General features: G+C 34.0%; 1 protein-coding gene across 2 annotated transcripts; it reads right to left on the reverse strand.

Moving 5' to 3' along the window:
• Positions 1 to 4,190: 4,190 nt before the first annotated feature.
• On the reverse strand, positions 4,191 to 8,820 carry LOC18437386 (protein STRICTOSIDINE SYNTHASE-LIKE 3). 2 transcript variants are annotated; one of them, XM_006847598.4, is made up of 3 exons: positions 8,218 to 8,820; positions 4,832 to 5,269; positions 4,191 to 4,705 (listed from the first exon to the last, which is right to left on the reverse strand). In XM_006847598.4, exons 1-3 carry the CDS (start codon positions 8,550 to 8,552, stop codon positions 4,264 to 4,266), a joined length of 1,215 nt encoding a protein of 404 aa, XP_006847661.2. In that variant the 5' UTR covers positions 8,553 to 8,820; the 3' UTR covers positions 4,191 to 4,263. The 2 variants fall into 2 exon arrangements, with proteins under 2 accessions (XP_006847661.2, XP_088712149.1); XM_088856023.1 differs by having other exon boundaries at positions 4,828 to 5,269; positions 8,218 to 8,819.
• Between the last annotated feature and the right edge of the window lie 3,563 nt (positions 8,821 to 12,383).

The following is a 12,383-nucleotide window of genomic DNA, read 5'->3' on the forward strand; positions in this document are numbered from 1 at the left end:
ATTTTAAATGCATTTAATTCAATTTAATTATACTTTCTATAATGATCTCATTGCATTCAAATCCTTTGACTATATTTTATAGTAAATCTCATTCTCTTTGTTTCCTTTTCTTAACCTCCTATCAATGATATTCTAATAGTCAAATTAAACTAAACGTTTTTTGTTATTAGTTTCTATGTGGAATTGATTTTTGTTTTTGTTTTTTTTTTTAGATATTTAATTGATCTATAGAAGCTCTAGCATGATTCGTTGAATGAGGCTCTGCAGATCAAGTACCTTGATATGTTCTCAACGGATCTACTGTGAAAACAGAATTTTAGGCTTTCAAGGTAACTAATCTGCCATTTTATCTAAATTTTATGCATTTTTTCATTGTTGTTGCCTACATTTTCGGTCATTTCTATCGTGTTCTCCTTAGTTTCAATGTGGAGTTGAGTTTTTTTTTTTTTTTTTTTTTTTTTTTTTTTTTTTAACATTATGTGGAATTGAGTTATTTTCGTTTTTTGTTGTAGAACTTTCAGTGATCTACAATGTAAATAACCTTCTGTTTTCTTTGCATTTTTTCGTTGCTTTTGTCTACATTTCGGTCATTTTCATCATGTTCTCCTTACATTCTATGTAGAATTGATTTTTATTTTTGTTTGTTTTTATATATCTTTAAATGATCTATAAAATCTCTAGTATGATTCATTGATTGAGGCTCTGCAAATCAAGTACCTCGAGATGTTCTCAACTGATCTACTGTGAAAACATAATTTTAGGCTATCAAGGTAAGTAATTTTCCATTTTCTATACATTTTTTTATTACTTTTGCCTACATTTTCGGTCTTTTTTATCGTGTTCTCCATAGTTTCATGTGAAGTTGAGTTTCTTTTTTAAAAAAACATTATGTGGAATTGATTTGTTTTTGTTTGTTGTTGTAGATATTTCAATGATCTACAAGGTAAATAATCTTCTGTTTTCTTTACATTTCTTCGTTGTTTTTGCCTACATTTCGGTCATTTTTATCATGTTCTCCATAGTTTCTATGTGAAATTGATTTTTATTTTTTTAGAATATTATGTGAAATTGAGTTATTTTTTTTTGTTCTTATAGATCTTTGAATGATCTACAAAAGTCCTAACATGATTTGTTTATTGAGGCTCTGTAGATCAAGTTGTTTGAGATGATTTGAGCAATATTCGTAATATTGTGGAAATTTTTATGTATTATCAGTCATTTCTTTTGATATGTCTCATTTTGTAAATAAATAACTAATCCAGTGTTTAAAAAAACGCCGAGGCGAACCGAACTCGCCCGGTTCGACTCGGGAATCGCCATGGACGGCTCAAATCGGCGAAAAAAACGGGAATCGTCTGGTTCTAGAGAGAACCGGACGATTCTGTACAGTGACTCGCAGATTCACTGTACGGAATCGGCGAGTCCGTACAGTGAATCGGCGAGTCCCGTACGGAATTTTTTTTTTTTTTTTTTTTTTTTGTTTGTAATCCATGATATATTTTTTTGTAATACTTGATCGATTTTTTTGTAATCCATGATCGAATTGTTTTTTTTTTTTTGTAATCCAAGATCGAATTTTTTGTTCTTTTTTTTTTTTTGTAACCCATGATAGAATTTTTGTAATCCATGATCGAATGTTTTGTAATACATGATCGAAATGTTTGTTTTTTTTTTGTAATCCATGATCGAAATGTTTGTTTTTTTTTTTGTAATCCATGATCGAATTTTTTGTTTTTTGCTTTTTTTGTAACCCATGATAGAGTTTTTTGTAATCCATGATTGAATTTTTTGTAATCCATGATCGAATTATTTTTTTCTTTTTTTGTAATCCACGATTGAATTTTTTGTTTTTTTTTTTTATCTTTTTTTTGTAATCCATGATCGAATTTTATGTAATCCATGATCGAATTTTATGTAATCCATGATCAAATTTTTTGTAATCCATGATTGAATTTTTTGAAAATTTGTGATTTTTTTTTTTTAATCCATGATCGAATTTTTTTTTGTAATCCATGATAGAATTTTTTGAAAATTTGTGATTTTTTTTTTAATCCATGATCGAATTTTTTTTTGTAATCCATGATAGAATTTTTTAAAAATTTGTGATTTTTTTTTTTTAATCCATGATCGATTTTTTTGAAAATTTGTTTGTTTTTTTTAATCCATATTATTCAAAGAAAAAATGAGAGAGATGATGATTCTGAGGCCACCCTATCCCAGCAATATTATTCATATATCGAGTCCCAACAGCAACAGTGTAGGGATGAGCACGACAGTGCAGGTGAGCATGAAGGATGGACAATCTTCGGGGATTTTAGATTGGAAACACATCAAAACACTAACACTCAGGGATTTGGGAATAGTCAGACGCCTGTTAATATCGATGATTCGTTTTTAGATCGAATCAATGAATTGTTAAACGAATTCAATCAATGGCACCAGCGTGACCAAGAAGAACAATAACGTCGTCTATCATTTTATTTTTAGATCATATGTTATTAATTTTATGCTTTATTGTAGTCCATGTATGTTGATATACTTATTCCATGATAATTATATGTTTATCCTTTTGTGTGATGTAAATTAAATGCTGAATGGCGGTTCATGCAGGGAAAGAACATATCAATATTCGCATATTCATTCAAAAACATGAAATTTCTTATGGAGTACCCTCATTTCTTATTGAATTCCTAAAAAATAATATTTATAATGAATTTTAATAATTTTTTCGGATTTTTTTAAGCTTTATTCTGACCGATTCACCCGATTCTCGATTCGGATCGCTGATTCGCCGATCCGGATCGGTTTTTTGGAAGCCCGATCCAGGTCATCGATCCGTTTTTTAAACCATTGATCTAATCTAATGAAATCCTAAATTGGAGCTCTACAAGATATCATTTTGGTTCTCATTTTATTGGATGTAAAGACACCCCTTTTTATGAAATAATTGAATCGAATTCCAAAAAATAAAGAATATTATAGTATAACTATTCATTAGGTAATTAAAAAAATTATATTCTTGAGTTAGTACTATACATTAAATATTAGTATTAACATGGATAACATTTGCATTGATTCGGATAATAAAGGTGCTTTTGTAAAAAAAAATTGTAAATGTGCATTTTGCGATATTTCAAACTATTCAAATAAGCTATGATTTTAGGTAATTATAAAAATATATATTATTGAGTTAGTAGCGTATAACATTTGCACGTCTGACTTTGAGATTAGGATTTTTATTTTCGAATACTGATTTCATTGACACAATTCATGGATCTAATGTGAAAACAGAATTTTGGGTAATATCTACAATATTACATAATTTTTTATCTATTGTCAGTTATATATTACAAATTACATTTTCTTTTTCATTTTTTTTTTTTGTATTTTTTATTTTCTTTTTGCAACTTCTGACATCCACAATGAAACTGGAAAAAAAGTTGCACACACCATAGTACTATTTTTATTTTTTCTTATTTCTTTCATTATTTAAAATTTTTAAATGGCATTTTCTTAAGGACCTATTTTATACTATTGAATGATAATTATATTTGATAATATAAATAGAATATATTAGTAAGTAATGAGAATTATTTAATAAGAAACAAATTACTCTAGTTAATATTTAATAAGAATTATATTTTGCAACAAAAATGATTAAAGATTATTAATACCATAAGTATAAGGATTTAAGAATTTTCCTTTTGAAATTCGGTATTGGCCAATGTACATAAGTTCATATCATTTTTTATATATATATAACAAGGCTAACGCTTTTGAAGCATGCCTTAATAGCCTAATATATTTATAGGTATTAGCAAGGCCTCATGTTTTAAAGAACTATTATATTTGTTATTGGCATTCGAAATACCCTATATTAGTTTTTCTCTCACCATTATTTATATAATTTAAATTCTCGATCACTTTTATTAATGCAATTTGAATTGTTTAATTTTTTTAAAATTTATGCCAAATGGATATGAATTAATTAAATATTTTCACAATATTATATCAAATTTATAATTATTTGATGCAATATTAAATTTTAAAGATAAATTCTTTTATTTAAAATTTTTTACTCTATCTATAATCTTGTTTTATCACAAATAGTATATCTGAATTATTTATTTATTTCATAATTTTAAAGAAATTATAATTATTTAATAAAATTATTCAATTACGAGAATAAGTTTATTCAAAATATTTTTGAATGATAAATATGTATCGGTGATTAATATTACATATGAGGTGCGTATGGTATGATTACATAGGGGTAGGAATAGAAGAAGTGCGGTCGTCTTCCAATTGATACACAGCAACATGGGTGGACAGCACAGAGCCGATCCACAGCTTCCCATCTCTCTCATGAGCTTCACTAATGGAGGCGACCCTCTTTCCTCCCCCGTCCTCCAACACCTCCTTCAGTTCCCCATGAGGGCTATATTTGACGGCCATGCCTCCTCCCCCGAACTTGTTATTGTATATGAACCACCTCTGAAACAACGGGGGCACCGGGAACCTCAGCAACAACCTCCTCAACCTCACATGCTTTGCAAGGAAATAGATCAGCAAACTGCATCTCCGGTGGATCGCCACCCACAATTCTCCCTTCTCGTTGGCCCTCACGTTATCGGGTAAACCCGGCAAGCGCACGAATACCTCCTTGCTTCCGGCCTTCTCTCCCTCCAACCAGTATCTACTAAGCCTGCATGACATGGAAAGGAAATGGATCATTTACTTACCCACTGAAAATGCAACACGTTCACTTCAATCCCTTTATTTGAATTCCATTGGCAACGAATGAATAGGAGGAGGTGGGTCACGCACTCACATTGCCTTGGTGGTCTCAGCAAAGACAAGGAAGGAGGCGTCATGGCTAAGGGACAGTCCATTAGGGAAGTGAAGATGGTTGAGCAGCACGTTGGTCTTTTTGGTGGTAGGATCGTATTTGAGTAGCCTTCCAGAATCCTCAGTAGACACCACCACCTGCATGTAGTTTTTCCTCCGGAATTTGGAGCTGCTATCGGTGAAGTAGACAATGTCGGTTTGAGGGTTGATATCGAGGTCATTGGTGAAGCGCAAGGGAATGCCGTCGTCAGGCAAGGTGGAGATTTGGCGCGCTAGGCCGCCCTCGGGGCCGACCACCAAGAGGCCATAGTAAGCATCAGCTATGTACAACTCTCCTGTCCTATTGTGGAACCTTAGACCTAATGGCCTCCCACATACCTCCTCGTCCTCCTTCTTTGCCCCACTGCACCTCTCCTTGCTCCTGCCCACAACCATCACTCAACAAAGCAAAGGCCGCTGTTAGACAAATGCCGGCTTGGCAATAAATATATATTTTAAATATAATTTGATCCTAATTTTTAGTTTAACATGGAGATCATGAATATGAAAATTTACAAAATTAGAAATAATAAGTATATTAAAAAGAAATCTAGTTACAATTGCTTTTAGATGGACCACCCATTTGCATCCATCTTTAAGATGGATGCTTTATACCACTGGATCGCATATGAAACAATTGTTCTTAGATTGAATGAGATGCTTTCATTGTATATATTATTAGTTTGGGATTTGAGATAAAGCATGCTCATTCTAGTAAACTTAAGTGCTAGTTTTCTTTTTTTTTCTTTTAAAAAAATTTATCAAAATACCTATGAGAGAAAAACTATTTAATATTTTACCTTTATAGATTGATTTAATTTCAAAATACCCACCAAAATGCAAATTATGATGAGTTGGAATAACGAAAAATTATATAATGTTAAATTATAGATATTTTGATAATAAAAATATATAAAGATTAATTGGACCAAAAGAATATCTATTGCATTGGCCAGGTTACGATGTTTATCCTTGCCTAACCTACCCGAAAAAAAAAAAAAAAAAGCCCAAATAGAAGTAGTCAATTCAATAGGCGACCACAAATGCCTTTACACTACATTTGCACCATCATCCCAAAAGAAACACATGTGCCCCACAATCCACACTCACCAATCACGATAAAACATAACGGAAAAAGAACACTCACCAATCACGATAAAACATAACAGAAAAAGTTTATATAAGGTTGCAACCTTATACTGTTGAAGTAAGGTGCACCTCAAAAATTCTATAGTGGAAAGTATTCAAGCATAAGAGAACCTCTAATTGATCATCTCAACCTTGTGATGAATGAACATGAAGAAAACAAAGAATTCCAAGTCTAAAACATAGTACATTTTGTAACAAGTTATCTGAGCTGTCTATTTTCAAAGTTTTCAAGTGTTTCTTGATCTGCTTGATCTGTACCATTTTTGAAATTTTAAATGTTGTAACTGAATATAAAAAGGGATTTTAAAGCCATCATAAAGTTTTCTAAGCCGAAATGATATCTATAAGTAAATTTTATAGGTGCGCCTTACTTCTACGGTACAAAGAGGAAACCTTATACAAACCTCACCCAAACATAATAGACACCAAATTTGAAAACATGAGGACTGATTTGGAAAAAATAGTTTAAAAAAACATGGGCAATTTTGCCAGAAATTAGAGTGGTTTGGGAGCGAATTGGTTCAAGATGTGACTTGGCCCAGGACTAATGCTCAGGCATGATAGCCACACCAGTATGTCCTGAGTTCAAGAATAATTGACCCAACTAAAAAGTAAAGGGAAAAAAAGAAATTAAAATGCAAAAGAAAGAGGGTTCCAGTTCTTGTTCCATTCCAAAACTGGATTTGTGTGCAATCCTAGGGCGTAAAGTTTTCCGTACAATTTTAGTGTGTGTATCATTTTTTTTTTTTTCGGCTTAAATTTGGCCTTTAAATTGAGTAGGTTACACCCCCGAGATCTGGGTCCTATAATAATTCTAGTTAGGATTTTACCAAAGGGAGCAAATATACAATATGCTCCAGCAGGATCATATAATCATAATCTACGAAAGATACATGGGACATTGGGCTATAAAATGCTTAGCCCGACTCAAAAGAACTAAAAACTGGAAAAGACAAAGATGATGGAAACTCGAGAATAGTAATCACAATAAGAAAACCTAAAAGTTTCTTTTGTACTGTTATATTCTTTTGAGTTTGCTAGATCCAAATCCCCGTTTCAAAGCCACACTTATTTTACTTCCCACCTTACAATTGGGCTTATCAAATCCTTAGCATGACTCACAAGAACTAAAAACTGGAAAAGACAAAGATGATGGAAACACGAGAATAGTAATCACTATAAGAAAACCTAAAAGTTTCTTTTGTACAGTTATATGCCTTTCAGTTGGCTAGAAGGATATCCCATTTCAAAGCCATACTTATTTGATCTCCCACCTTCATTGAGCTTATGAAATCTTTAGCATGACTCAAAAGAACTAAAACCTGAAAAAGACAAAGATGATAGAAACTCAAGAGCAATAATCACAATAAGAAAATCTAAAAGTTTTTTTGTAGTGTTATATGCTTTTCAGTTGTTGGCGAGATGTGTATCTACGTTTCAAAACCATCTCCCACCTTCAATATGGGCTGTTAGGCCTATGACATCCTTAGCATGACTTAAAAGAACTAAAAAAACTGGAAAAGACAAAGATGGTGGAAACTCGAGAATAATTATTACAATAAGAAAACCTAGAAGTTTCTTTTGCACTGTTATATTATTTTCAGTGGCCGTTTCAAAGCCACACTTATTCGAATGGAAGGGAAGATAAGGAGCGCATAAGACAACCGAATTCAAGGATGAGATAAAAAAGCAAAAATGAATGGCTACAATGGGAGGTTCAGTGTTTACTTAAGGAACCCACAAAATCTTGTTAAATAACCAGTTTGTCCCCGGGGCGCACCTCTCCCATACTTTCATTCCTTCTTTCTTTTGTCTTTTTCTTTCTTTTCTTTTTTTTTTCTTTTTTTTTTAATTATCCAGTGGTAGGAAGTGTTCCAACCTTGTGAACTAACCACTCAAGCCCAAGAACAATTCCTAAATTTTATTTTTTTAATTTTTATTATTCGAATACAACCTCCTCCAAGTTCTATTGAAACAACTTAGGTGGTGCGCTCTCACCCCTGACCACCCGGTCCAGAAGTCATTCTTTACCATACAGAGGATATCAATACATACACACAAACAGAGAGAGAGAGAGAGAGAGAGAGAGAGGGGGTCAAGCAAGGAGAAGACAAAATAGGAAAATAAACAATATATGGAATGGGATCATAAAGCAAAAAATTGCAAGAGAGAGCAACGGACCAGTGGGGGGATGTCACAGCAAAATCGGAGAAGGAAGTGAATGGAGGTGGATGAAGGCGAACTATGCGGCCATCAGCCAGGCCAGTGTAAGGACCCCTCCCTTCCACGTCGAAGGCTAAGCTTTCAGGCCCAACCACACCATGCAACAACTCTGCCTTCACGAGCCGGTTGGCATGGTCCCTCGCTCTCACCCTCTTTCCCCACTCTCCGACCTTAACCTCCTTTACCTCCATCTCATTCTCAAAGCCTGCAATCAGGCTGTGATTAAAGGGATCCATGCCCACATACACCCCCACCACGACCCCCACCACCCACACCCACCTCATCTCTCCCATTCCAATTCCCTTCTTCTGCGATTACTATTATTTCCTCTCTCGCTCTCTCTCTCTCGCTACAATTCACACATCATCTCTTACGTCTAAGTAACATTTTATATGTGAAAGGTGAAGGATATTCCCAGCACCGTACCACACCTGCCGTTGCAGCTTTTTCTTCGCAACCCTTGCTACGCTATCGCACCAACCACTTCAATAATCAATGAGGTTGGTCAGGTAGGGAGCGACGGAGAGAGACCTTTCCTAGCCGCCACGCTTGTTGAATGTGGAGTTTGAAAACGATTTTAGGTACTTTACCTTCAGGGCTCGCAATGGGCTTGCCGGCCCGGACCTTTAAAACTCGGGACTATGCCACAAACTGTGGCCCAGGCCGTTCTAGGGCCAGTGCTGGTAATGGACCACCTGGCCCGGCCCTAAAAAATTCGGACCTATGCCACAAACTGTTGCCTAGGAGCGTGCTAGGGCCAGTGCTGGCACGGTTTCCCCTCTCTTTTCTTGGTTTTTTTTTTTTTTTTTTTTTTTTTTTTTTAGCCCGGTCCTGTAGGGTCATGAGACGCGCAAGGGCCAAGGCTGGCCGGTCTAGGCCTAGGCCCAGCCCCGTTGCCACCCCTCCTACTTTTATGACTATGACACTGTACATAGATGTATGTGTGATGTTCGAGAGAGTAGAAAGGGAGGGGATACATTCATTTAATATTTGATTAGAGAGGTATGTTGATTGGATGCATAAACTTTCCGCATATGCCAAAGCTATTTATGGGCATCTTGTGGTTAGGGTAAGCAATCCACACCAGATATAAGAACGAGAAAAAATAGTAACCCTCTCAACGAATCCAAAAAGCAATTATCTCCTTCAACTCTGTTTTTTCACATAGCACTATTATATAAATATATATATATATATATAGAGAAGAAATGGGCCGTTTGGATCATTTTTTTATGTGAGCTAGTGGGCTCACCCTAGCTCACATGAAAAAATGAGTCTAACGGTCCAGATTGAATATGGGCACGGATGTCCAGTAGTGTTTAAATTTTAATTTTTTTTTACAGATCCAAAACATTTAAAATTTGAATCGTGTGTACATAAAAAATAAGTGAATCTTCGAAACATACAAAAAAATATTTTACATGAAATAAATTAACCAAAATACTTTCGAAAAGTTTCGGGGGTATTTTGGTTAATTTTCTTTTTGTAAATTATTTTTTTTATATTTTTATTAAATGAGGCTTGATGAGAAGAACACACGTCTAAAATTTCAAATGATTTGGATTTGTAGGAAAAAAATTCAAATTCAAATACTACCGGACATCCGTGATTGTCAGATTCAATCTGGGCCGTTGGGCTCATTTTTTTCCTGTGAACTAGTGGGTTCACCCAAGCTTTTTCCATATATATATATTATCTAGAGTTAACAACTCCTCAAAATACAAAGGTTCAAATTAAAAGGAGTTGTGATGGATATATTTATCAAAACAATCATTATTTTTTATTAAAAAATTATTTAAATAGGTAACTTTATTATTAAGCAATGGTAAATTTGAAATTTTCACAAAAATGTAATGGCATTTTGAAAATTAGTGTCCTGGAACTTTTTTTATAAAATGCCCTTATCTTTTAGTTAAAATTTCAATTTTACCTCTTATGGAGATGACAAAAGTACCCTTTGTCTTGTAGTAATATTTACAAAAGTGGCCCCACAAAAACATCTTTTTTTTACAAAATAGACTGCAAAATTAATAAATCCATCATTCACAACTCTCTCTATCTTGAACCTTTGTAATTTGAAAAAGTTTAGAATATCCGTATATATATATATATATATGGGTGCGATATTTGTATATAGTCGAGGCTCTAAACAATCAAATTAGAGCCCACTTTCAAATAGTGTTGAGAAATGTGGTTTCAATATTGGAAATCTTCATGATAGCCTTAAAATATATATTTATTTTTAATTATAAATTTTAAAACTTCAAAAATAATGCAGATCGAACAAATCTATGAGAACTTGAAAAACTTACAAATTGACGGTCCAAAAATACGTTACAATATGCACTATTTCCAAAACGTAAAATTTATTTTTTTTTCTCATATCCATGTATCTTGATGTCGAAATGATCAATTTGAAGATATTTGGGCTCCAAAACAACCTCTTCTAGTGAAAATTTTGAGGTAGGCTCTAGTTTGATTGTTTAGAGCAACCGAACTTTTCCCTATATATATATATATATATATATATATATATATGAGTAATGATCTTATGAGACCCTTCCACACCCATGTGTATATAACCCTAAAAGATCACCATTAAATTTGTCACAGATCTCTAAAAAAGTCAAATCTCACATCTATGTGATAACTTTTCTAAAAATCTGTACCAAATTTAATGATCCTTTGGGATCCTAAACACACAAGTGTGGGAGAGTCTCGTAAGATCATTACTATATATATATATATATATATATATATATATAGCAATTGTGAATGGTACATATAATATTTTGAACCTTGATCCAGGTTTATGGGCACATACTTACTACCCTATTCATTTCAAAATTTAATGATCCTTTGAGATCCTACACACAAGTGTGGGAGAGCCTCGTAAGATCATTACTATATATATATAGCAATTGTGAGTGGTACATATAATACTTTCAACCTTGATCCAGGTTTATGGGCACATACTTACTACCTTATTCATTTCAAATGTTTTGGTGCCTCCCATCTATTTTCTATATCGAGCAGCATTCCCTGGGCCAGGTTAGGTACAACCAAAGGCCAAGATATTGATGTCTCAACAAACAAAAAGCAATTAAACCGTTAAAATTAGAGTACCACTTCAAGGTGATGCTCCCTCTAAGGCCCTAACTGGCCACAAAATGGCAAAGAGCGTTAACGACCTGCATTCACCCAGGAATATCAAAAGTTCAATTCAGTAATTAAAAGGGTCACTTGAATTCATAAGCCCAAAAATGTAAGGTCAGTATTACGCACCAACCTGATTAAAAGCTAATAATACCCACCTACCCATTAAATGCGAGGGAGAGAGAGAGAGACAGAGAGAGCTATACATGATCTGATCAACAGTGCCACATATCAAAATCAAATACTAAATCTAAATGAAAAAGGCATCTTCTATGTGTGAAAAGCACGTGCATGCAAGCATAGAAGCACCACCATGTCCTAACTTACCAAACCTGCCAATGAATTTCAAATACACCTACCTCAAGGCAAATATTTTTTTCTTTTTTTGGGCAGTTCTGAGTAAAAAATCCCCCACCCAAAATAGAGATGGAACTCAAAACGTCACAATGTAGGGCTCCACCACCATAACCACCTAAGCTTGACCAGCTGTGCCCATTCCTAAGGCCGATATGACCCTGAAGGGAAACATTTCAAGCCCTGCTTAATATCAAGCCAAAATTTAAAAAGAAAACAAATATAGCGATGTGCTATTCGGTTCTTAACCTTCGGCAGAGCCGCATGTTTGACATGCTTCAAGTTCATTAATCTCCCTAGCACTTACACTGACAACTACATTACTTGGGCCTTCAATCTGCACTGCTTTTTAATTGTGTTGCATAAAGAAGTTCCCTTACCCCAGTGATTTAAGCCATTAGCACAACAACAAAGCCCAAGCAGGAGAGAGGTTTTTGCTGTTGCCAAAAAGCACAAGCCCATGCTATAGCATTTCCACAAGCACATAATCATACGATACCATTTCTATATTAGCTCTTACCCATACAATAATATTTCTACATTATAAGTTATATTCTACCACCTACTTACCCCCCCAAAGAAAAATACGCAGGCTATTCCTGCTGATGCAAAGC

The sequence above is a fragment of the Amborella trichopoda genome, chromosome 13, assembly GCF_054954075.1.
Source record: "Amborella trichopoda isolate Santa Cruz 75 chromosome 13, AtrichopodaSantaCruz75HAP2 v2.0, whole genome shotgun sequence".
Lineage (NCBI taxonomy): Eukaryota > Viridiplantae > Streptophyta > Magnoliopsida > Amborellales > Amborellaceae > Amborella > Amborella trichopoda.

Bases quoted from the DNA above. Each gene is read 5' to 3' on its own strand.
- LOC18437386 (XM_006847598.4), bottom strand. From the start codon at position 8,552: ATGGGAGAGATGAGGTGGGTGTGGGTGGTGGGGGTCGTGGTGGGGGTG. The intron at 5,270-8,217 runs GTCCGTTGCTCT...GGTTGTGGGCAG, and splicing joins GCTGTGACATCCCCCCACTG to GAGCAAGGAGAGGTGCAGTG. The intron at 4,706-4,831 runs GTGAGTGCGTGA...CATGTCATGCAG, and splicing joins GCTGAGACCACCAAGGCAAT to GCTTAGTAGATACTGGTTGG.